A 23,853-nucleotide genomic window follows, 5' to 3' on the forward strand; every position below is an offset into this window, starting at 1 on the left:
ATTTTTCTGATATCAAAGATACATATCGTGATTTAAAACACTAGCAATTATTTCAATTGTTTACAAACCTAAGGCAAAGGTCTACCAGTTTCCTAAAGCTAATTGTTAGAGGCTCATTTCTCCTTCATATTTTCATATCCTCCTCTCCCTTTTCTGCTGGCAAGTATTTGTTTATGCAATCAATAAATTTATTATTAAAGTAAAATTTGTATATAACATTATATAATTTTCAGATATACAAAATTATACATCGATACCTATATACACCACAAAGTAGTCACCACTAAGTCTAGTTACCATTCATCACCACACAGTAAGTCCCCTTCACCCTATTAGGTAATCATCAATCTGCTCTCTATATCTATGAGTTTGTTTTTGTATTGTTTTGCTCATTCATTTGTTTTGTTTTGTTAAGATTCTATATATGAGTGAAATCATACAGGATTTATTTTTCTCCATCTGATTTATTTCACTTAGAATAACACCCATGCTGTGGTAGAATTATGCCAATATTTCATTCATCTAATGGCTGAATAGTGTTCCTGTGTGTGTGTGTGTGTGTGTGTGTGTGTGTGTGCATGCGCGTGCCATCCTTTTTATCCATTTACCCATCAATGGCACTTAGGATGTTTCTATATCTTGGCTATTGTAATAATGCTGCAATGAACATGGATATGCATCCATCTTTTCAAATTATTGTTTTCATACTCTCCAGATAAATACCCAGAGGTGGAATAGCTACATCATACAGTAGATCTACTCTTAATTATTTCAAAAATAATTGAAAAGTGTCTGTACTGTGTACTGTGTTCACAAGGGCAACAACCATTGACATTGCCACTGTTTCCTTTTCTCCACATCCTCTCCAACACTGCTATTTCTTGTGTTTTTGATAATACCCCTTCTAACAAGTGTGAGGTGATATCTCATTGTGATTTTGATTTGCATTTACCTAATAACTAGTTATGATGAAAATTTCTTCACATGTCTGTTGGTCATCTGTATGTCTTCTTTGGAAAAATCTCTATTCAGATCCTCTGCCCATTTTTAAATTAGGTCTTTTTTATTGTTTATTTTTTTGAGTTTTTTATATATTTTAGATATTAATCCTTTATAGGATAAATGACTTGCAAATGTCTTCTTCCATTCAGTAGACTGCTTTTTACTTTGGTGATGATTTCCTTTGCTTTGCAGAAGTTTTTCGTTTTAATGTCTCCCCATTTCTTTATTTTTGCTTTTGTTTCCCCTGTCTTTGGAGTCAGGTCCACAAACACACCACTAAGATCAATATCCAGGAACTTCCCACCATGTTTTCTTGTGGGAATTTTATGATTTCACTTCTTCCATTCAAGTCATTAATCTATTTTGAGTTAATTTATGTATATGGTATAAGATAGTCATTTAGTTTCATTCTTTTGCATGTGACTCTCCAGTTTTCCCAGTACCATTTATCAAAGACACTATCCATTCTCTGTTTTATGTTCTTGACTCCTTTGTTGTAAATTAATTGTTCATACATGAGGGGTGTTATTCCTGGGCCCTCAATTATGTTCCATTGATCTGTGAGTCCATACTATACTGTTTTGATTACTATAGCTTTGTAGTATACTTGAAATCAGGGAGTATAATACATCAGTCTTGTTCTTCTTTCTCAAGATTATTTTGACCATTTGGGGTCTTTTGTGTTACCATACAAATTTTAGAATTGTCATTTCTGTGAAAATGCCATTGGAATTTTCATAAGGATTCCACTAAACCTGAAGATTGTTTAGAATAATATGGGCTATTTAACAATATAAATATTCCACTTGATGAGCACAGAATACCTTTCCATTTTTTCTATCTTTGTCACGTTCTTTTATCAGTGTCTTACAATTGCCAGAACACAGGTCTTTCACCTCCTTGGTAAACTCATTCCTAGCCAACTGTAATCTTTTCAAATCAATTGTAAATGAGATTGTTTTCTTAATTTTCTTAATTTCTCTTTCTGATAGATTATTATTAGTGTATAGAAATGCAACAAATTTCTGTATATTGATTTTGTATCCTACAACTTTACTAAATTTTTTAGCTATAATTATTTTGGTAAAAACTTCAGAGTGTATATATATATATATATATATATATATATATAGTCTGTATCATTTGCAGATAGTGACATTTTTACTTATTTCCTTCTAATTTGGATTGATTTTACTTCTTTTTGTTGCCTTATTGCCGTGGCTAGGACTTCCAATACTATGTTGAATGAAAGTGAGAATAAGAATCCTTGTCTTATTACTTATCTTAAGGAAAGACTTTCAGTTTTTTACCATTGAGTATGATGTGAGTTGTGGGTTTATCATAGATAGCCTTTATTTTGTTCAGGCATATTCCCTCTATATATCTGTTTTGTTGAGAGTTTTTATAATAAATGAATGTTGATTGTTAACAAATGTATGGTTTCATTTGGTTTTGCATATACTGAGATAATCGTATGATTTTTGTTCTTTTTCTTAATGTGGTGTATTATGTTGATTAATCTGTGGATGTTGAAGCATCCTGGCAACATAGGAATAAATCCCACTTGATCATGGTGAAAAATCCTTTTAATGTATCGTGTCATTTGTTTTGTTAATATTTGGTTGAGGATGTTTTCATCTATGCTCATGAAGAATGTTGTGTGTGCATGTGTGTGTGCATGTGCGTGTGCGTGTGTGTGTGTGTGTGTGTGTGTGTTTCTCTGGTTTTTTCTTTGGTTTTGGCAGTAAGGTAATTCTAGACTCATAAAATTAGTTTGGGAGCATTCTTTCCTCTCCAATTGTTTGGAAGACTTTGAGAAAAACAGGTATTAACTTCTTGAATATTTGCTAGAATTCACTAGTGAAATCATCTGGTTCTGTACTTTTGTCTGGTTGGGGATTTTTGGTTTCTGATTCAATCTCCTTACTAGAAATTAGTCTATTCATATTTTCTATTTCTTCATAATTCAGTCTTAGAGTATTGTGTATTTCTAGAAATTTATCTATTTTGTCTAGGTTGTCCAATTTGTTGGTATAAAATTATTTGTAGTATTTTTATGAACCTTTGTATTCCGATGGTATCAATTTTAACTTCTCTTTTATTTCTGATTTTATTTATTTGAGGCCCCCAGAGAGAGTCCCAGCAACTTCTTGTCTATCCAGCAGATACTTTAAGATCAGTAATTGGGTCTTCTTCACATATGTTCTAGGTTATTTTCAAACTGTTGTTTTTGTGCTGGATCCCAGGACAAGGGATTCTGTGTTCTCCATTCCCTATAGTTCTACGGTTTTCCTGGATTAATTCCCACTGGTTTTCAAGGCAAAGCATTTGGGTTGTCATCTGTCCTGTGAAGGATCTAAGCATTGGGGTGCCTGATGTAGAGCACAGACCCTTAACTTCTCAGGGAAAAGTCCCATATTTTTGAGATCCATCCTGATTACGGATTGCTGTTCCTGTTGTGTTTTTTTTCCCCCAACATGCCCTTTTCTCTTTTTTTGTAGAGGCTCTGTTCATTCAGTTTTTAGGTCTTTTTCAGAGGAAATTATTCCATATGTAGTTATAAATTTGTTGTGTCCATGAGAAGAGGTAAATTCAGGATTTTCCTACACTGTCTCTTGAACACATCTTTCTTAATAAATTTATTTAAAGATATTTGTTGATTGGCTCCTATGTCCTTCCCAGACTATCTCCAACAAATACTCACAAGGCGCACAGAAAAAAAACTTCAGACTTAGATTATCTAGGTTGACCAGTTCAATTGATCAAACTACCCAATTTTCCTCTCTAACATTCAAAAAGAAAAGCTCTTTTCATACATTATTCAAAGAACGATATACTAACCAGTATGTCAAGTCACATATAGAATTGTAAGTAAGACATAGACCGTACCTTCATGAGCTTCCTGTCACTTGCAGGAGATTCATGTTACACAATTTATTACAAATGTAATGAGTATTTAAAAATGAGAAGCGCAGGGTTCTAAGGTAACGGAAAAATGGATGTTTTATCTAGTTTGAGGAGGGCGGGAGAATTAGGAAAACCTCTTTAAACAATGACATTCGCCCTACAGAAGCAAACAAGAAATTTCACCTTCTCTTTTATGAGATCAAGAAAAAAGAAAGTTGTTCTTATAAATAAAAACAATAGTAATTTCTAATCTAAACTATGTAAATGGTCAAAATTGATTAATTAAGCCTGTTTTCCTTGTTTCCCATACCCCATCCCCAAAGTGCACACACCCCAGATTTAAGACTTGCTTTATTTACATTAGCCACCTTTATTGATCAAACTTCTTGGCAAAACTCTCCTTCCCTAAGTGTTGTATAAACATTCACTATGTACCTACATCCTCAAAGCAAATAAAGCATATCAAATATTAATCTTAAAATCAATTCTTTGGAACTAGCTATTTATTTATTGAATATAGTGTGTACTGAGTGCAAATTTTATAATAGTTTATCAGAAATAGAACAGGACTAAACAGTATTTACATAAAACACTTTGAAGTCCACTTACTTAAAGCACAGTAGACTCCCCCACTGCCCCAGCTTATCACTATACCAAAGGCAGAGTTGGCAATGGTTCTCCTTTTAAAACATTGCACCTGTTTATATTAAGAAATACTCTAGCTTTTGTTCTGAGTCTTTATCACATTAAGGAAGTTTCTTTTTGTCTGTAGTTATATCTTTGTTGAATAAGAGAAGCAGTGAGACAGAATAGTTGTAAAAAACATGGACTTTGGTGTCAGTAAACATAGACTGGAATCAATGCTCTGAAAATTCGCAGCTTTGTGATATTGAATCAGTTACTTTAACCTCTCCTGGCTTCAGTGTTCAGCGATTGTGGAAAGGAGAGAGTCTCTCTGCCCTGGGCATGAGATGAACTGTGAGGACTTCAGTTGCTCTTTGACTTGGTCCAGGGAGCCCGGGGGGGGCGGGGGGGCAGGAAATGGCCAATGAGGTGTTAACTTTAACTGTGTGTTAAATGAAAACCTTTCCCAGGGTCTCTGACACTTGTGATAAAACAGTTTTTGCTTTTATGAAATAAATTGACTAAGTCTCTGAAACTTAAGTGAGGGATTACACATGAATGTATTTCAACACCAGCCTCCTGCTGATTTCTCAAGTAAAAATCAACTCTCTCCTAACTCTCCATACATACATTTGCATACTAATATTTAAATCTTTGTGATTAATTAATGTGAGTCCAAGCAATTCAGAAACTTTGGAATCCTAGGGAAATAAATAGAAAAATAAAATTCTGGCCCAATGTTTTGGTATTTCTTTATAAAGGTAACATAGAGGACATGCTTGAGTGTGGAACATATTGCTGTTAACTCTGCTTTGCCATGCTGTGCCCTCCCACAGCATATTGACTTTATAGCAACATTATTTCTTAGAAGCCTTTTATACTTTGCATTCCCAGACTTGCTGTCTTTCTTCCTCTTACTTACTTCTGCAAGTATATTATTGGTATGCCATGATTCTTTGTCCCAAGTGAACTTATTCTTAAACTCTTTATCTTGGCTCCATTAGCCAACCTGTCTTGGCATTTGAAATCTCCCACGATAGATGTGGCATGATGGAATAAATTCCTCCTCTACTCCATTCAGCAGGTTATAAAAGGCTTTATGCATATGTGCTTTCAAACTAATACGAAAAGTCAACAAAACTTAAAGTTTGTCATTTTCTAGAAATTCTACTTACATTCTTATTCTCTAAAGTCTTTATTCTCTGTTGGTATGTTTGAATAAAGACTTTAGAGTAAGGACACTAAAATAAAAATGCAATTAATCTCTGAACATACCCAGACAGTGAAATTCCCTTGCTCATTTGACGTAAAAGCAGTACAGTCCCAATGTCACAAAAGAGAGTGTTCCCATAAAGAGAATTCTTTTAAAAGTAATAAAGGGGATAGATATACCTGCTTACTTCAGTCAGTTACCTGTGATTTCACTTTTGGTTGTGCCATGTTTCAATACTTAAGACAGCATGAAACTACACAGGCTGTTTCTAAATTACTGATCCTTCTCAAAATAGAGCTTATCTGACAGAAGCAGTGATATCGTTATAACACAACATTTAAAACTCTTTCTTCTCTTGAAATTCTGTGCCAGCTTCCAGACTACAAGGACTCTACCAGTATGAGTGCTTCCTTAAAGGAAGGTGTCCTGAAGCGTTCTAGGTCCATATCTCTATACTATGACTTTTTCTTTTTTTAATGAACATCAATCATTTGTTTCATTTTTTCTTTGTCTTGTTTATTATTATTATTATTATTATTATTATTATTTTCCCTTTAACTTTGTTTCCAATTCTTCTTTGAGGAAAATAGGCAGAAGCGTAAATATTTAGAGGGTACCAAAATGGTATTTACTCCTTAAAGTTGAAAAAGTGTGAGTATGCAGATATAGTACTTCAATCTCCACAAACTCCTCTTTATTTAATAATATATGCCTAAATTCTATAATCCATAGTAATTCTGATTGATTAGTGTTTAACCCAAGTGAATCATAATTATATTAACCAATCTTCTGAAATTGTTTCAATAAAACTCTGGATATAAGCTTAGCAGACATTGCCAAATATTTACATTCTGCAGTTATTCATAGTAAGGAATACTGTTCAATCAGTGAAATTTAATTTAATAATGTTTACCTGTGTGTAAGCCTCCGGTGACTAATGCAGACTGCAGTCTGAGAATCTTGAGCAATGCATACTTTATGCCGACTACATTTCATCTTTGAGCATGGATCTTTGGCTGGATCTAAAGCTAAAAAAAATGTTCAGAAAATATTAAGATACGTTTCAATAAAATGGAGGTATCTCATCTCATCAAACGATTTGATCAAGAAATTTACATAGCAGTTCATCTCTAAATTTTCTTCACATTCCTCCTCTTCTAAGAGATACTTCTATTTTTACCCATATAACTCAGAGTTAATAGATGGCTGCAATTTAATCTTATTCTACTTGGAAGCTAAAATGCATGCAACCTTATGACCAAACAATGTATAATCAAAATAGAAACTTTAAGACCAAAATTTCCTATAGTCGTTACTGTCTTCTAAGCAATAAGGTGCAGAATAAAGTTGGGGCATTTTACTGTAATATCTTGTGTCAGTTGAGGATTATAATTTATACTTTTGCTTTCCCTAGATAGATGCAGGTAGGTGGACCTAAGGGAGTAAGCCCAAAAGATTCTAGTGGGCGTTAATGAGTCCTCTGATATGCAAGAAGAGTCTATAGCTGTACTAGGGGGCTGGTTGAGTGTATCCTGGTAATAATACTGAGATATTGCATTTTCATTTTTAAATTGCTTGTGCCTGATGTCTGAACCCCCATTTCTCTAGACAAAACCCCTATCTTGATGGATGCCAACACAAAGAGTGTGTGATTTGTCGGTGATATTTTAAACAAGAGTCTTATTGAGATTTAATTTGCATACAATTCATTCCATTAATGTTTAAATTCAGTGGCTTTCAGTATATTCACAACTGTGCAACTATTATCATAATCAATTTTAGAGTATTTTTTAAATGGTAATTTATTTATTTTGAGAGAGAGAGAGTGTGTGCCAGAGCATGACCAGGGGAGGGACAGAGAAAGAGGGAAAGAGAGAATTCTAAGCAGACTGCACTGTCAGCCCAGAGGCCAACTGGGGCCTCTATCCCGCGAACCTTGAGATCATGACCCGAGCCGAATCAAGAGTCAAATGTTCAACCGACTGAGTCACCCAGGCACCCCAAGTTTAGAACACTTTTATCTTCTCAAAGAAAGGATACCCTTTAGTCATCACACTCCAAGCCCCAACTCCCCCAGCTCCCTCACATCCATGAATAGTAGCACCCACTAATCTAATTTCTACAGATATGCCTATTCTTTCTTTATGTAAATAGAATTACATATATGTGGTCTTCTGTGACTGGCTTCCTTTGTTTGAAACTATGTTTTCAAGGTCCAACGATATGGTACCATGTATCACTATTTTATTCCTTTAAATTGCTGAATACCACTTCTCTATATAGAGATGCCACATTTTATTTATCCATTCAAGAGTTGAGGGGAATTTTGGTTGTTTCTACCTTTTGTTTATTATGAATAATGCTGCTATTGGTAATTATTATTGGTGATGTCTGATGATATTTTGTTGTGATTTTCATGGGTGGAAAGCCAGTGAGGGAGTCGGCACAAATAAGAAAAAGGTGCTGAGTGTCCTCTTTGAGTACATGTCACAACTGAAAGAAGTAACCCATGCAAGATGAAAACTGAAAATAAAATTCTAATGCATATAGAAAAGTGGAACCTAAGTGACCTGAAAATTTTTATTTGGAATATACAAAAGTTTTCGGGAAAGCCCTGAGCTCTTTGCTGAACATGAAATGTGGATTTGAGCCAATCTTTTCAAATCTTTTTTTTTTTTTAATTTTTTTTTTTAACATTTTATTTATTTTTGAGACAGAGAGAGACAGAGCATGAACGGGGAGGGGCAGAGAGAGAGGGAGACACAGAATCGGAAGCAGGCTCCAGGCTCTGAGCCGTCAGCCCAGAGCCCGACGCGGGGCTCGAACTCACGGACCGCGAGATCGTGACCTGAGCCGAAGTCGGACACTTAACCGACTGAGCCACCCAGGCACCCCTTCAAATCTTAAACCTAGAGTAAACTAGAGCTAACATCTGGTGTATATATCAAATTTAGCTTTATGAATGTGTTAAATCAATAACCTAATGAAAGTGAAAACGTTTTGATGACCAATAAATAAACCTAATTTCAATAAAATGCAGTTATAAATTATATAGAGAGATGCTTTTAGTCAGTCAGAGAAAGGGAAATATCATATGATTTCTCTCATATGTGGAATTTAAGAAACAAAAAAAGATGAACGTAGGGGAAGGGAAGGAAAAATAAGAAAAACAGAGAGGGAAGCAAACCATAAGAGACCTTTAAATACAGAGAACAAACCGAGGATGCTGGAGGGGTATTGGTGTGGGGATGGGCTAAATGGGTGACGGGCATTAAGGAGGACACTTGTTGGGATGAGCATCGGGTGTTATACATGAGTAGTGAATCACTGCATTCTACTCCAAAAAGCAATATTATACTGTATGTTAACTAAATTGAATTTAAATAAATTAATTAAAAATAAAAACATATTTTCTTTGTTTAAAAATATATATTTCAACTAAACTCTTGAGATTTCAAATACTCAACTCAAATTAAACATACTAACACATATAGTTGATAAGATATTTACTAAGAGACATCTTACACCATAATAAAGTGGTCAGTACAATGACTGCATCTATTTGGAACACAAATGTTTAAATTTCCTCCCTACTAAAAAAAAAAAAAAAAAAAAAAAGTTTTTGACAGGCAATGATTAGATCAAGTATAGCTTCTCTTAATTTATGAATAATTTCAAAATTTAAGATAAACAATATTAGCTATTTTATTTTCTTTTTTCAAATGTTTTTTATTCATTTTTAAGAGACAGAGAGCACACACGAGCATGAGCAGGGGAGGGGCAGAGAGCGAAAGAGACTCAGAATCTTTTTTATTTTTAATTTTTTTATGTTTATTTCTTTTTTTTTTAATTTTTTTTTTAATGTTTATTTTTGAGACAGAGTGAGACAGAACATGAACGGGGGAGGGGCAGAGAGAGAGGGAGACACAGAATCGAAAGCAGGCTCCAGGCTCTGAGCCATCAGCCCAGAGCCCGACGCGGGGCTCGAACTCACGGACCGCAAGATTGTGACCTGAGCTGAAGTCGGACACTCAACCGACTGAGCCACCCAGGAGCCCCTATGTTTATTTCTTTTTGAGAGAGAGACAGAAAAGAAAGAGACAGAGGGAGACAGAGCACGAGCAGGGGAGAAGCAGAGAGAGAGGGAGACACTGAACCTGAAGCAGGCTCCAGGCTCTGAGTTGTCAAGCACAGAGCCCGACGCGGGGCTTGAACTCACAAACTGTGAGATCATGACCTGAGCTGAAGTCGGTCGCCTAACTGACTGTGCCACCCAGGCGCCCCAGAGGGAGACACAGAATCTTAAACAGGCCCCAGGTTGTGAGCTGTCAGCACAGAGCCCGATGTGGGGCTCAAACCCACAGACCATGAGATCATGACCTGAGCCAACATCGGATGCTCAACTGACTGAGTCACCCAGGCGCCCCTATTTTATTTTCTATGAAATGTTTAATATACTTTGTTCACCATGCAAATGAAAATTGCTAGAACATTCTAATTATACTGTAGCTGTTTAAACCATCACAAATTAGAAAACCGTCTTATTGAACTACTGTACCTTAAAACTGCATGATTTCTTGTTAGACAACATAAAGGAAAAACATACAATAACTTAGAAGGTATTAAAATCTATTGTTATTTCTAATCGTTAGTCTATTTTGAGTTTTAGTTGTTAATATCACTTTTAAATGTTGATTAAAATTAAATAATTCTGCCTAAAACAAAAAACAAAACAAAACAATGTCTTTGTACCTACCACTGTATCTTATATTCACATGTCATACACTCATTGTGAATATATTTAACCTATGACATATTGTTCTGAAAGGGGAGTGTTTTTGTTTTGAAATACAACACTATGGTACATATGAAACTATCATGACTAATCTAACCTAGTTACACACCAAATGCAGACCATTGATAGTTATTTTTAGTCATTCTTTCTAGTTTTCTTTACCTTATACAGCATGCATTAGATAATTTTCTAAAATTCCATTACACCTCTTACATTACATCTACCTAATTAAAGACATCAGAACTCAAAAATTTGTGTATAATAAGAAGGAAATTACTGGAACAAATATAGCACATGAAAATAAATTCAATGAAAATTTTACATAAAATTCTGCATAAAGGATCAAATAAAAGAGTAGCAGTATTGGGGTGCCTCATGGGCTTAATAGGTTGAGCGCCCGGCTTTGGCTCAGGACGTGATCTCACAGTTCGTGGGTTCAGGCCCTGAGTCAGGCTCTGTGCTGCCAGCTCTGAGCTTGGAGTCTGCTTCAGATTTTGTGTCTCTTCCACTCGCACTTTGTCTCTCTGTCTCACTCTCAAAAACAAATAAAAATTAAAAAAAAATTTAAGTGTAGTAGTGTCAGGAGATTCTTTTGTCAGGTGAACAAAAGAATCAAATACATAGAATCTGCACTAAGGAAAAGATCTCTGTGCATGTGATTTTAACCGTGTGTATTTTTGAGTAGAACTTACATTGTTGGCAGCTTAAAAATTATAAAATATCACACACTGTAAATACAGATGCTTGAGATTTTATTCTTGAAATCACAACAATAACATAGCCATCTTCCCCTAGACTGAAGCCCATGGATTAGACTTAATCCTGTATTTTAAAATAGCCTGGCATAAATTCATCACCTCCCTCTGTTGCTATCCTCTTCTTTCCATCTCATTCCAATTAGCGTTTCCTGTTCTATTCCACATTACTGTATTTAACTTTTTCTCAGGCATCCAGTAAAATAACCCAAGCATCCAGTAAAAAAGATTTCAGTCAGTGCACTTGAATTCATTTGGGTATATTCTTTTTGTCTTAATCTTTCATAATCTTTCTTATGGATGTGAACTAACCTGGGGATCTAACGAATACTGTTTTTGTATTGTTTTGTTTCCAAACAAAGCAGTCTGCATACTAAACAACGGCCTGATACTTTCATCTATGATGTAGTTGCATTTCATTTGTGATATAGGATTTCCCTCACTCTTCCTCCAGAATATTCGGTTTTTAGTCCAGATTCCCCCACTAATTTCTAGACCAGAGTAAGCTAGGGCATATCCAGCCTGATCCAGCTGCTAATGTGGGAGGAAGTGCCTGCACCAGCAAGGATTGGTGTGAGCAGAAAACAAATGTAAGTGTAGATAGGTATGTCAATGAAGAAAGATCTAATTCTTGAAAAGAAGTCCCTATGTAAGGGGAACTGAAAAGTAAGGACACACAATGCGGATGGCAGGTCAAGAAAACAAACGGGGACAGTGACTGAAAGGTGCTGAAATCTCAATTCAGCAGAGAAATCATTAGTATTCATATTCTGTGCAAGTGGTATTGAAAGGAAAGGCAAAAAGTGGTGTCATTAAGGTGGAAAAATAGGTTTTATTGTTACTGTCAAGAACTGAAATAAACTTTAACAGAGAAGATCGGAACTCTTAACCTGTACACTGACTTCTAGAATTTAGCAGTGTTTATCCACAAAAAGCCTAGATTTTTAAATTAAGTCCTAATTATTCTAGGCTAAAGCCCTCTTAAATAATTCTGCACTTTATTTTTAGTGGGGTTAATGATGAACCAGTCACCTTAGCTAAGTCAATTTCAGAAAAAATGTTTCTTGGGGCGCCTGGGTGGCGCAGTCGGTTAAGCGTCCGACTTCAGCCAGGTCACGATCTCGCGGTCCATGAGTTCGAGCCCCGCTTCAGGCTCTGGGCTGATGGCTCGGAGCCTGGAGCCTGTTTCCGATTCTGTGTCTCCCTCTCTCTCTGCCCCTCCCCCGTTCATGCTCTGTCTCTCTCTGTCCCAAAAATAAATAAATAACGTTGAAAAAAAAAATTAAAAAAAAAAAAGAAAAAATGTTTCTTAGAAACTTGACGAATACAGTAAAAACTTAACTTTCCCAATACTGATTCAGATTTTTCAAACTACTAACTTCTATATAGTCTGATAGGTTCATCTAAAAATTAAAGATTTCTGGACTAGATGATCTCCAAATTCACATTCTTTTTTCAAAGAGTGTTAGTACATTTCAGCATGCACTTTTGGCACCATAAATCCTATGTAGAATGGATCCTCCCCTCAACACATTCAGCATTCTTATTAGAAAGGAGATATATAGGAAAAGCAATTAGAATGCATCAAGTGGAAATTATATACATATATGTGTGTATGTATATATAGTTAGCTATGTGAAAATGTACACACATACCGGTGAAGGAATGGGGGATAATTAGAATGAATGAAAACTTAGGTAGGTTTTGAAATACGTACAATGAACAAAATGAAAGAAAACCCCAGTATATGAAGCCAGTATAAATGCATAAAAGTATAAAAGGATGCCCTACTCCTGGAATGACAGATAGTTCAGGAGGGATGAAATACAAAATGTACATACTGCCTTCAAGTATTCTGGAAAACCAAAACAAAACAAAACAACACTAGAGAGGCGGATGAAAGCTTCTTACCTTTTGGAGTTCTACCTTATAGGTAAGGCCATGTCACTGAATGATTTTAATTTGGAGAGTGACATACTTAGGTTTGTATGGTAAAGAGATCACTCACAAAAATTTGGTTACGCTTTGAATAATTTTTGGTCAAGACAAGAAAACTAACAAATATCCAGGAGACAAAGGATAAGAATCCACTGTAAAGGAAGATGGGCATGGGGACAATGCTGACTACAGAGCAAAAACAGAAGATGGTTTTGGGAGGATCAAGCATGGTCTGTTGGAATAGGTATGCTGAGGCAATGGGATATGAATCAGCTGAATAAATGTCTAGCACCTGACCTCCACCATTTGTGGCCTTTTTCTGTAATGAATACAGCTGCAACTGATTTTCTTTTGATTAGTATTTGCCCAGCTAACTTTTGTCGGAACTCCTTTATTTTTAATTCTTAATTTTTATATTTTAACAGTGCTCTCAAGAACTCTTGGGCAGATTTATAAGCACAGTCTAAGGGGACCTATCTCTTCTTTTGTTTCAACTGTGACTTTTTTTTTATTTAAAAAAACCTTTTCATGTTTATTTTTGAGACAAAGAGAGACAGAGCATGAATGGGGGAGGGTCAGAGAGAGAGGGAGACACAGAATCTGAAACAGGCTCCAGGCTCCGAGCTGTCAGCACAGAGCCCGACATTCTGAACTCACGGACTGTGAGATCGGGGCTTGAACTCACGGACTGTGAGATCATGACCTGAGCCGAAGTTGGATGCTCAACTGACTGAGCCACCCAGGCGCCCCTCAACTGTGACTTTTTTTAAATGTAATTGCACTCTTCTTTATGGCTTTCTTTTGTGTTTTCAATTCTGCAACATTTTGTTTCTTTTTTTCCTTATCTTTCTTTCTTCTTTCCTTCCTCATAGTGTATTAATTATATTTTTTTAGTACCTTTTTCCTTCTGCTAGTTTGGAAGTTATACAATCTCTTTTAGTGATTTCCTTTAGATTTACATACACATCGAGCATCACTGGATGAGAATAACCATACAATAAGTAGATTACCCTTCTTGTGAAGAGTTCCATGTTAACACCAAACCTTTGACCTTCAACTTCCACACCAATTTCCATGAGTTCCTCTGCACTTTACCATAGAACCACTGCAAAATAGTACTTTTTAAATTTTTTTTTATTTTTTTAATTTATTTATTTATTTTGAGAGAGAGAGCATAATTGGTGGAAGGGCAGAGGGGGAGGAGAAAGAGAATCCCAAGCAGGCTCTGCACTATCAGAGTAGAGCCTGATGTGGGGCTGGATCTCATGAATGGTGAGATCATGACCTGAGCCAAAATCAAGAGTTGAACACTAGACCAACTGAACAACCAGGCACCCCGAAAGAGTCCGTATTTCTATTATTATTTTTACTGACATAGCTAATTTAAACTTATCAAGTCTACCAATTTATTTGCCCATAATTGTTTCTTGCAGTTCACACTGTCTTTTGGGTCCTCTCATATAATTTTATTTGTTGAAGCATATCATTTTATGGTTTTTTCAACATGTGCAATTTGTGCCATACCTTTTATATATTTCTCTGAATGTATCTTTATTTTCCAATCAATTTTAAAGGATAATTTATCTGTGTCTGGCATTCTTATTTGATAATTACTTTTTTCTAGCCACAATAAAAATATTATTTCATGTTATTTTGCCATCAGTTGCCACCAATTAATAAGTCTGTTTTTAGCCTGTGGTTCTCTGTAAGCAGTCAGCTTTACCCCTCAGATATTATAATATTTTCTTATCATCAAAACTTTGTGCTGTGAAATGCTTATCTCCATCTATTATAGCAAACACATCAGCAAATATATCCTTCTCTTTGAATTTCAACTGGTAACAGAAGTACATTTAGGTAATGAAAGAACTCTTCAGCCACTAGGAAAAAAAATCAAGAAAACAAAAACTTAAGTTAAACATTCATCATGATTTAAGAGCAGGTGAATTGTGCCATCGAGAGCTGGATTTAAATTTTGGAAAACTGTTGGAAAAATTGCAACATCGCTATATAGTGAAAGGCATAAAATTAAAGTAAGATGCATACCCATCAGCGTTCACTTGGTGAAATGTCTCTTTAAGCTTAATTGTGTGTTTTCACATAAAATGAAGTGACCGGTAACTCAAACATGTTTTAAAAACCTTCACGGTTCAACAATGAAGCACTGAATATATTTTTGTTGTTGTTTTAACAACAGTTGGTTTCACTAAAACTCTATGTTGTAAAACTATAAGAAGTGGTTTTCTAGGGAATTTTTTTCAACTTGCCAGATGTTATAATGAAACGCAGTGCAAGTGAGCAGCATGGAAAATAGAGCTAATGCCTGATAGTTAATTAGACTTTTGACAGCCAATTTTGTGGTGCTAAATGTGATTAAATGTGGCTGCAAGTCTTTGGAGTGACTTTTCTTAGTTTTAAACCTTAATATTACTTTAGTTATGTAACATCCTTCCACTGTAACTCTGGTCTCCCCATTTCAAACATTAAATGTGGAGATCCACACACAATCAGCAGATTTGAATGCAACTGCTGCATTAATTTCTTTTGTAGTAAATATGTATCAAAATATCACAATATTTATTCCAATAATATCCCATCTTATACAACTGTATGAAATACAACTGACTACTACATTGATAACTCAAAGATAATAAAAACTCTAGATGCTATTATAAGGCAGAATTTTGTGCAACATCCAGTCTAGTATTAGTTAAAGTACTAATGACAATTTAAAAATGTCATGGTCTTTTGTTCTTTGTCGTTCTTTTACTTTGTCAAGATATCATATCTTCCACACTCCTTAAAGTGATAAATGTTAATAGTGTTCCTTTTATAGAAGAGATGAATTTCAGAATACTTGACTATATGTAAAAACCTATTATTTTTACAGGTTTTCATTCTCAAATATTATTTGGTACATAAAAATGATGATAATGAATCCTCATCATAAAGCTTTATACTTAGGACTTTCATTCTAATATTTGAGGTAAATACATCTATGATTCAGTTAATACTTACTAAGAGGGTGCCTAAAATAAAATCATAAAAAAAGTCTCTACTAATAGGGCAATAATGTCTTAGCTTACTGAAATAATGTTTACCTGTAGTTCCTTGATGATTCTATATCTTAGTGTTTTCATCTAGAAATGAAAGAGATTGGTCTAATTCTAAAATGCAAAATAATATATTCTATAATTGCATACCTTAACTTACCTGGGAGCTTTTATATAAAAAAGAAGAAATATTTTTAAATATTAACACTGAGTTGAGGGCACTTGGGTGGCTCAGTTGGTTAAACATCAGACTCTTGATTTCAGCTCAGGTCATGATCTCATGGTTTGTGAGATAGAGCCTCACATCAGTGTGGATGTGGGATTCTCTCTCTCCCCCTCTTTCTCATGCTCATTTTCTCTCTCTCTCTCTCTCTCTCTCTGTCTGTCTGTCTCTCTCTGTCTCTCTTTCAAAATAAATATATAAACTTTAAAAAATATATTACCACTGTGTTGAAAAACTGTTTATGCAACTCTGCATAAATACTTCCAGACATATAGAAAACAGCATATTTGGCATTATCATTTGTACTTTTGTTGCTAGTTATTAAGGTCTTATAAAATATCTTAGAATTTGCCATACAGCTCTTCTAACCATCCTACAGGAGGATATCTGGCCCACTTTAAGTGACACTCTGCTTTTCTCAGTCCTCAATTAGGACACAGAATTATCTCAGTCCAATAAAAGCCACTGACTCTAAACTCACCATTTTCCTAAATGAAGTTTACTCTTCTATTTTTCCTATTTAAAAGTAAAAATACATTCTACATGAACTCTTTTTTTAATGTTTATTTTTGAGAGAGAGAGCACGTGCACACGCATGCCTGCACATGAGTGGGGGGGGGGGGCAGAGAGAGGGAGACACAGAATCCATGAACTCTTTTTAAAGAACAATGAGGCCAGGGGCTCCTGGGTGGCTCAGTCAGTTAAGCATCTGACTTCAGTTCAGGTCCTGATCTCACTGCTCCTGAGTTCAAGCCCCACATCAGGCTCTGTGCTGACAGCTTAGAGCCTAGAGCCAGTTTCAGATTATGTCTCCGTCCCTCTACCCTTCCCCTGCCCTGCTTGTGAGCTCTCTCTCACTCTCTCTCTCTCTCATATATAAATTAATACATACATACCCACCTACATACATACATACATAGAACTAAAACAAGACTTCTAAGCACAGATAGGTTTCCTCTGAAAGTTGTGTCAAACATTGCTACCATTAGATAGTTTACACACTTACATGCACAGAGAGGTGTATACGTATAAACAAGGAATGATTTTATGACCATCTAACCTTGGGTATGAATTGGGTGTGAATCAGAAGATATTCTCCTGATATCATCTATTCAATCTGCTATAAAATTAAAAGCACAGTAAGTGAGCACACCTCACTACTAGAAGAAATGTTAAAATTAAAAAAACTGAACACAGAAGTGTTGGCCAGAATTAGATCAACCAACCCTAACACACAGCTGGTGGGCAGTATAGAATGTTACAGGTTACTGTTAGTAGTCCAGGTACAATTAGGAGACAAAAGACTTAGTACCTCAAATAGGGAAAGTTTAAAATAAGGAATTGCTGAGGCTCCTGTGTGGCTTAGTTGGTTGAGCATCCAACTTTTGATTTTGTCTCTGGTCATCAGCTCATGGTTGTGGGATCGCGCCCACATCAGCTCTGTGCTGAGCGTGGAGCCTACTTAAGATTCTCTCTCTCTCTCTCTCTCTCTCTCTCTCTCTCTCTCTCTCCCCCCTGCGCCCACCCCCCTCCTCTTTGTCTCTCTCTCTCTCTCTAAAATAAAAATAAGAATAAATAAAATAAGGAATTATTAATTATAATAAAAGAATAACTGTCAAAAAAAGGAGTAAAAAAGTCTCTCAAGAATACTCTAGTAATAATATGAAGTATCAATGGAAGAGCCAAACTAGAAAGGTGTGCCTCCTCCTCAGGTTTGGGATTCAATTCTCATTGGAGAAGGTTGAAGTACACTGGATGGCTCAGAAGTCTATTTAGTTAGCAGGGCCAGAGCTGGTTGGTCCATAGTCACTGGCAAAGTGGGCAATACCATACCTCTTCCCCCCACCCATCTGGTACAGGTGCACAGAGGCTGAAAGGAAGGGAATCACAGCTGGGAATGAGCAGGAAACACTCAACCAGTATGCAAGTGGGCTGAAGCCAGCAGGAGTGCATGGAGGGAGTTGAGGCATTGGGAGCCCATTTCCAAGTGCAAGACCTGGAGTACACAATTCCCACCAAAACAAGGTATGCAAACCTGCTGTGGGACTATACGTACTCTACATGCAGGTGTGGTAGAGCACCCCTGCATGTCTCTCCTTCACGCACCACTGCAGTAGAAGGACAAAAAGAAGTATTCCAGAGCCAGAAAGAGAAGTCCTTCACTCTGCAATGCCCTTGCAGTTCCCTACATTGACGACACTTAATTTCTGTTTGTTACAAGACATGCCTACAGGATCCTGTTCTATCATTGCAGAACAGGCAACGAAAAGGGAATTGAGAGATGAGAGTCAGTAAATTGATACCTCTCACAATCCCTTTGGAAAATATTTCGGCAGTTTGTTATATAATTAAACAATACTACATCTTTGAATTTATCCAAGAAAATATTTGAATGTTCACAAAAAGACTACAAAATAGTCATGGAATGTTTATTTATAAGAACTAACCCAAACATGCATCAACAGATGACTGTTGTCATACAAAGGCAATGCTACAGCAATAAAACAAATAAAACAAAACAAACCCCTGAAAAATGCAATACTGTTAGATAAATCTCAAAACCACTATAGGAAAAAAATGGCATAAAGGAAAGTTTACATGCAATGTACTTCCATTTGTATCAAGTTATATACAGAACAAGCTAAAGTAAATTAAAGTGAAAGAAATCCTAACAGTGATTGCCTGGATTGGGGGTAGGCAACCAGGGGGATTGGGCAGAGGATGCAATTCGGGGAATGTCTGGAGTGATGGAAATGTTCTTTATCTTAAAGGAGGTAGTGTTAATTCAATTATCTGCACTCACCAAAATGCATCAAACTGTACATTTTCAACTATTGCATCTTATTGCACGTAAACTATGCATTAATTAAAAAAAAATCCTGGTTTTTTTTCTCCTGAGGCATCTTTTGAAGTCTCCATCCTCCATGAGAATATTTAAGGTCTTTCTCAATCAATCATCTCAGGGCAGCAGAGCATACAATCAAAAATCAAAGGTGCAAATTTCACCTCTGAAAAATCAATTCTGCATCAAGGGGTATGTTCTTTTGTAATAAATGCTGCACAATGCAGATAGGTTAAATTAATGAAAAGCAAGTCATAATAGGAAAGAGAATGCAGAACAGGATCTCATTTACTCAAATCTGCATTCAAATCCTACTAGCAAGGTCTACATAAGACTTTAGATGTAACTGCCAGAATTTAACTGTCCTAAAAACAGAAAGAGCTTTTAAGAATGCCCAAGTTTTAAAAAGACTAATATTTTGTAAAACCAACGATAATACTGGCTGAAGCAACAAGTTGATAGAATTTCTAACTAAGAACACTTCTAAATATACATAGTAATCTTCAGAACATTTTATGAATTAAATCTTTGGAAACCTTTTTTCAAATATTCCTTCTTTCAGCAGATCGGTCCTGCTTGCACAGAGCTGTAGTTACAACAATGGCAGACATTCTTAGTAAAGCAATGGTGGTAATTATCCTGGCAGGTAAGTAAACCTTATGGGTCTTCCGTAGCCTTCAGTTTGTCATGTCTAATTAATATCATGGCTCACAAAAAAACCAAATAATCCTTTGCAAAGTACTGATCTGACTACTGTTAAATGAAGCTTTCACTGCCTGCCACCTACTTAGGTGGGATTAGATTAAAGCCTCTGGTTTGCTCAAATGACTAAATCAAATGAGGGTGTATTTTCTGATAGGGCCCTTTCAGTCAGCTTGTTTCGTGAAACAGTTTAATCTGTACTTTACTCTGGTGCAAACGGAAACCTCTAACTGCTATTTACTAAAGGACTGCATCCCTAGCATTGATGTATCAAATTAATGGTTTACCACATCTGGAAATTTAATATCACAAAACTGTCAAATTTATAAACCTAAATACACTGGACATTTCTGTTGCCTAAAGTATTTGTCTAAATACCCAAAATATTCAAAAATACTTTTAGTCATATTCTTGGGGTTGTAAATTGACAATGCAATAGGATCCCACAGGGCCTGCCTCAAATCATTAGAGCAGAATCCAATTCTAGTGACTGACATAACAAAGCCCTATAGAATTACAAGATGTGGCTCCTTATCAAACATGATGGGACCAGTAGATGCAAATGGCTATGATGTTAACTTTATAACTATTTTTAGGTTAAATAGTAAAAGTATATTTTTTCTTACTAAGCTATTACAAAGAACATGATTATAAAAATACCATGTGCAACAGTGATAACAAAACTGAAACATGGTAAATTCTAAAGGACTCCATGATTGATCAGTGGGGAAACAAGGTCAAAGTAAAAAGGAACCAGTGTTGTTGTATGTTATTATTCAACTTTGAAATGTGCATGATGAGTAATATAATTTGAAAAGCGTCAATATTGCCTTTTTGGATTCAAAACCTTCACTCTATTGTATATTATTAACCCTATGAAGAAACTGATATATGTCACTGTGAGATGTAAGAAGAAGAACCTAGAAAATACTCGGTCTGAACTTGCAAATTTAAGTATTTTGTGAGAAAATGGCTTGGGAAAAGTAGTTTCCAGATTCTAATTATACCATTGCTGTCCCTACTTAAGTATATTAACTAACAATGAGTCTGAAAGACTAGGATGATAAGATTATTGTGTGGTATGGAATGGATCTCTTTTAGACTAACCAAGTACTAGAGAAAAGTTCTAAAACAAGGGAGGAATGAAAGGAGGGCTTTCTCATTTGTTCTGGACTAAATGTGTATGTCCCCCTAAAATTCATTTGTTGAAATGCTCACCTGCAAAATGATGGCACAGTAGTCCCCCCTTAGGCACGGTTACCCTTTCTGCATTTTTCAGTTACTACTTGTGGTCAACCACCGTCTGGAAGCAGTGATCCTACTCCACACATCCAAAGGTGGATAGTGGCCTAAAGCTACATTCCAATGTCAGGCCAATCACCACACTTCATCTTACCATTTTATCATCTCACATCATCACAAGGTGAGGAAAGTAGAATAAGATGTGGAGAAAGGGAAAGGACCATGTCCACATAACTTTCATTACAGTGTATAGTTAGTTATTCTGTTTTATTGGTAGTTATTGTTGCTCGTCTCTTTGTGTGCCTAATTTATAAATCAAACCTTATCATAGGTACGTAGGTATAGGAAACAAAAAACATTATGTAAAAGTTTCAGTACTATCCATGGTTTCAGGCATTCACTGTGGATCTCGGAACATATCCCCCAAGAAGAAAGGACCACTGTATTAAGTGGTGAGGCCTTAGGAAGTAATTAGATCATGATGGTGGAATACTCATAAGTGGGATTAGTGCCTCATAAAAGAGACCTTAGGAGCTCTGTGTTTCCTTCTCACATAAGAATGCAATGAGGGTAAAATGAGAAGATGATAGTTTGCAACCTGGAAGAAGGTCTCCCCAGAAGCCCACCATGCTGGCACCTGATCTTAAACTTCTGGCCTCCAAAGCGTCTATTGTTTATAAGCTGCCCAGCCTATGGTACTTTGTTATAGCAGCCCACAACAATTAAGAGACCATTATTCTTTCTGGGATTGAATGAGAGGAAAAAGGAAGAGAACAAATGACAGATAGCAAAAAAAAAAAAAAAATTAAATCTCAATCTCTATTTCCCTTTTCTTAGGCTTCCTTCAAGACAACTTTTGGACAATGTTCAGATGAGTGAGAGTAAAACAGAGGGGATCATTTGACATTCCTTGCCCCATCTTTCGAACATGAACACCACCCCAAAGACTGCCCTTGAATATTCTGGGGCACTGGCACATCTTAGTAACTCTGTTGGGAGAATCACTCAATCAAAGGGTCAAAGTGGACTTTTAAGGCGACCTTCAGTCCTTATGCAGCATGATCACCAACTTGAGGGCTGCTAGGGCTTGCCATGGTGACCCTGGCACAAAAGTTATAGAGTGGGGCCAGTGAGATGGATGTAGGCTAAGAGAGATAGGAGTCTACACCCAACAGGACTAAGATGAGGTCAAATCTATCTTTCACTGTGCCCTTCTCAACGTATGACCAAGTACACATTATCTTGGAAAGAAAAAAAAGGAAGTGAGGAGGCAGCTGAGAAACTTAATAACCAAATTATTATACCAACTTAATAACTGACTTAATAACCAAAAGGAATTAAATTGAATTATTTTAACCAATTATTATCTAATTATTGAATTAGGTTGTACTTTGTCATTTTTTTCTAATTAAGGGACATATTAAGGTACTTTTCTCATTTGGAATATGGCAGATATAGACTAAAGAGATTATATATATTTTTTACTCATTTGAGTTTCAGCTTTTCATGTTGATATATAGTTATATATTGAACAACCTGGATTAAAGGGTACAAGAAGTAACCAGATTCTTTATCTAATTCTCAGAAAGTGTTATATTAGCTCCTTGCACCTAATAATTTACTCTTTTCAAATAAGAACTCAGGCAGTATTTTAATAGCTTTTTATATAGTGGAATGTCCAGCACACTTTAATCATCATACAATTTAGAATGTCTCCATAGCTGAATCATTCTCCAGCCATGATTGTACTTCAGTTTTGGAATTTAGATGGCATGAGTTTTAAGGGTTATATATATATGTATATATAACCCTTAAAACTCTACTAATACATGAATTCAATAAAGTTGCAGGATGCAAAATCAATATGCAGAAATCTGCTGCATTTCTATACACTAATAACAAACTTGAAAAAAAAAAAGAAATTAAGAAAACAACATCATTTATAATCACATCAAAAAAGAATAAAACTCCTAGAAATATATTTAACCAAGGAGGTAAAAGACGTACATTCAAAAAAATAAGACACTGATGAAAAAAAATTGAATACACAAATACATGGAAGATATTCCATGCTCATGGACCAGAAGAGAAAAATTAATATTGTTAAAATTTCCATACTAATATTCAAGTCAATCTGTATATTCTATGTACTCCCTGTCAAAATTCCAATGGCATTTCACATAAATAAAACAAACAATCCTAAAATTTGCATGGAACCAGAAAAAAATCCCAAATAGTCAAAGCAATATTAAGAAAGAACAAAGCCAGAGGTATCATGCTCCCTGATTTCAAACTATACTACAAATCCATTAATCAAAATAATATGGTTTTAGCATAGAAACATACACATAAGGGTGCCTGGCTGGCTCAGTCTGTGGAGCACGTGTCTCTTGATCTTGAGATTCTAAGTTTGAGTCCCACTTTGGGTGTAAAAATGACTTAAAAAATAAAATCTTGGGGCGCCTGGGTGGCTCAGTCAGTTAAGCATCCGACTTCGGCTCAGGTCACGATCTCACGGTCTGTGAGTTCGAACGCCGCATCCAGCTCTGTGATGACA

General features: G+C 35.7%; 1 protein-coding gene across 1 annotated transcript in view; it reads right to left on the reverse strand.

Annotated features, from left to right (window-relative positions):
• The window catches only part of SPOCK3 (SPARC (osteonectin), cwcv and kazal like domains proteoglycan 3), a 487,010-nt gene that overhangs the window by 256,977 nt on the left and 206,180 nt on the right, over window positions 1–23,853 (reverse strand). Inside the window, 1 exon segment of the mRNA XM_049631295.1 lies at window positions 6,660–6,774. Coding sequence (XP_049487252.1) covers window positions 6,660–6,774 — 115 coding nt within the window.

This window comes from Panthera uncia, chromosome B1 (assembly GCF_023721935.1).
Source record: "Panthera uncia isolate 11264 chromosome B1, Puncia_PCG_1.0, whole genome shotgun sequence".
Taxonomy (NCBI): domain Eukaryota; kingdom Metazoa; phylum Chordata; class Mammalia; order Carnivora; family Felidae; genus Panthera; species Panthera uncia.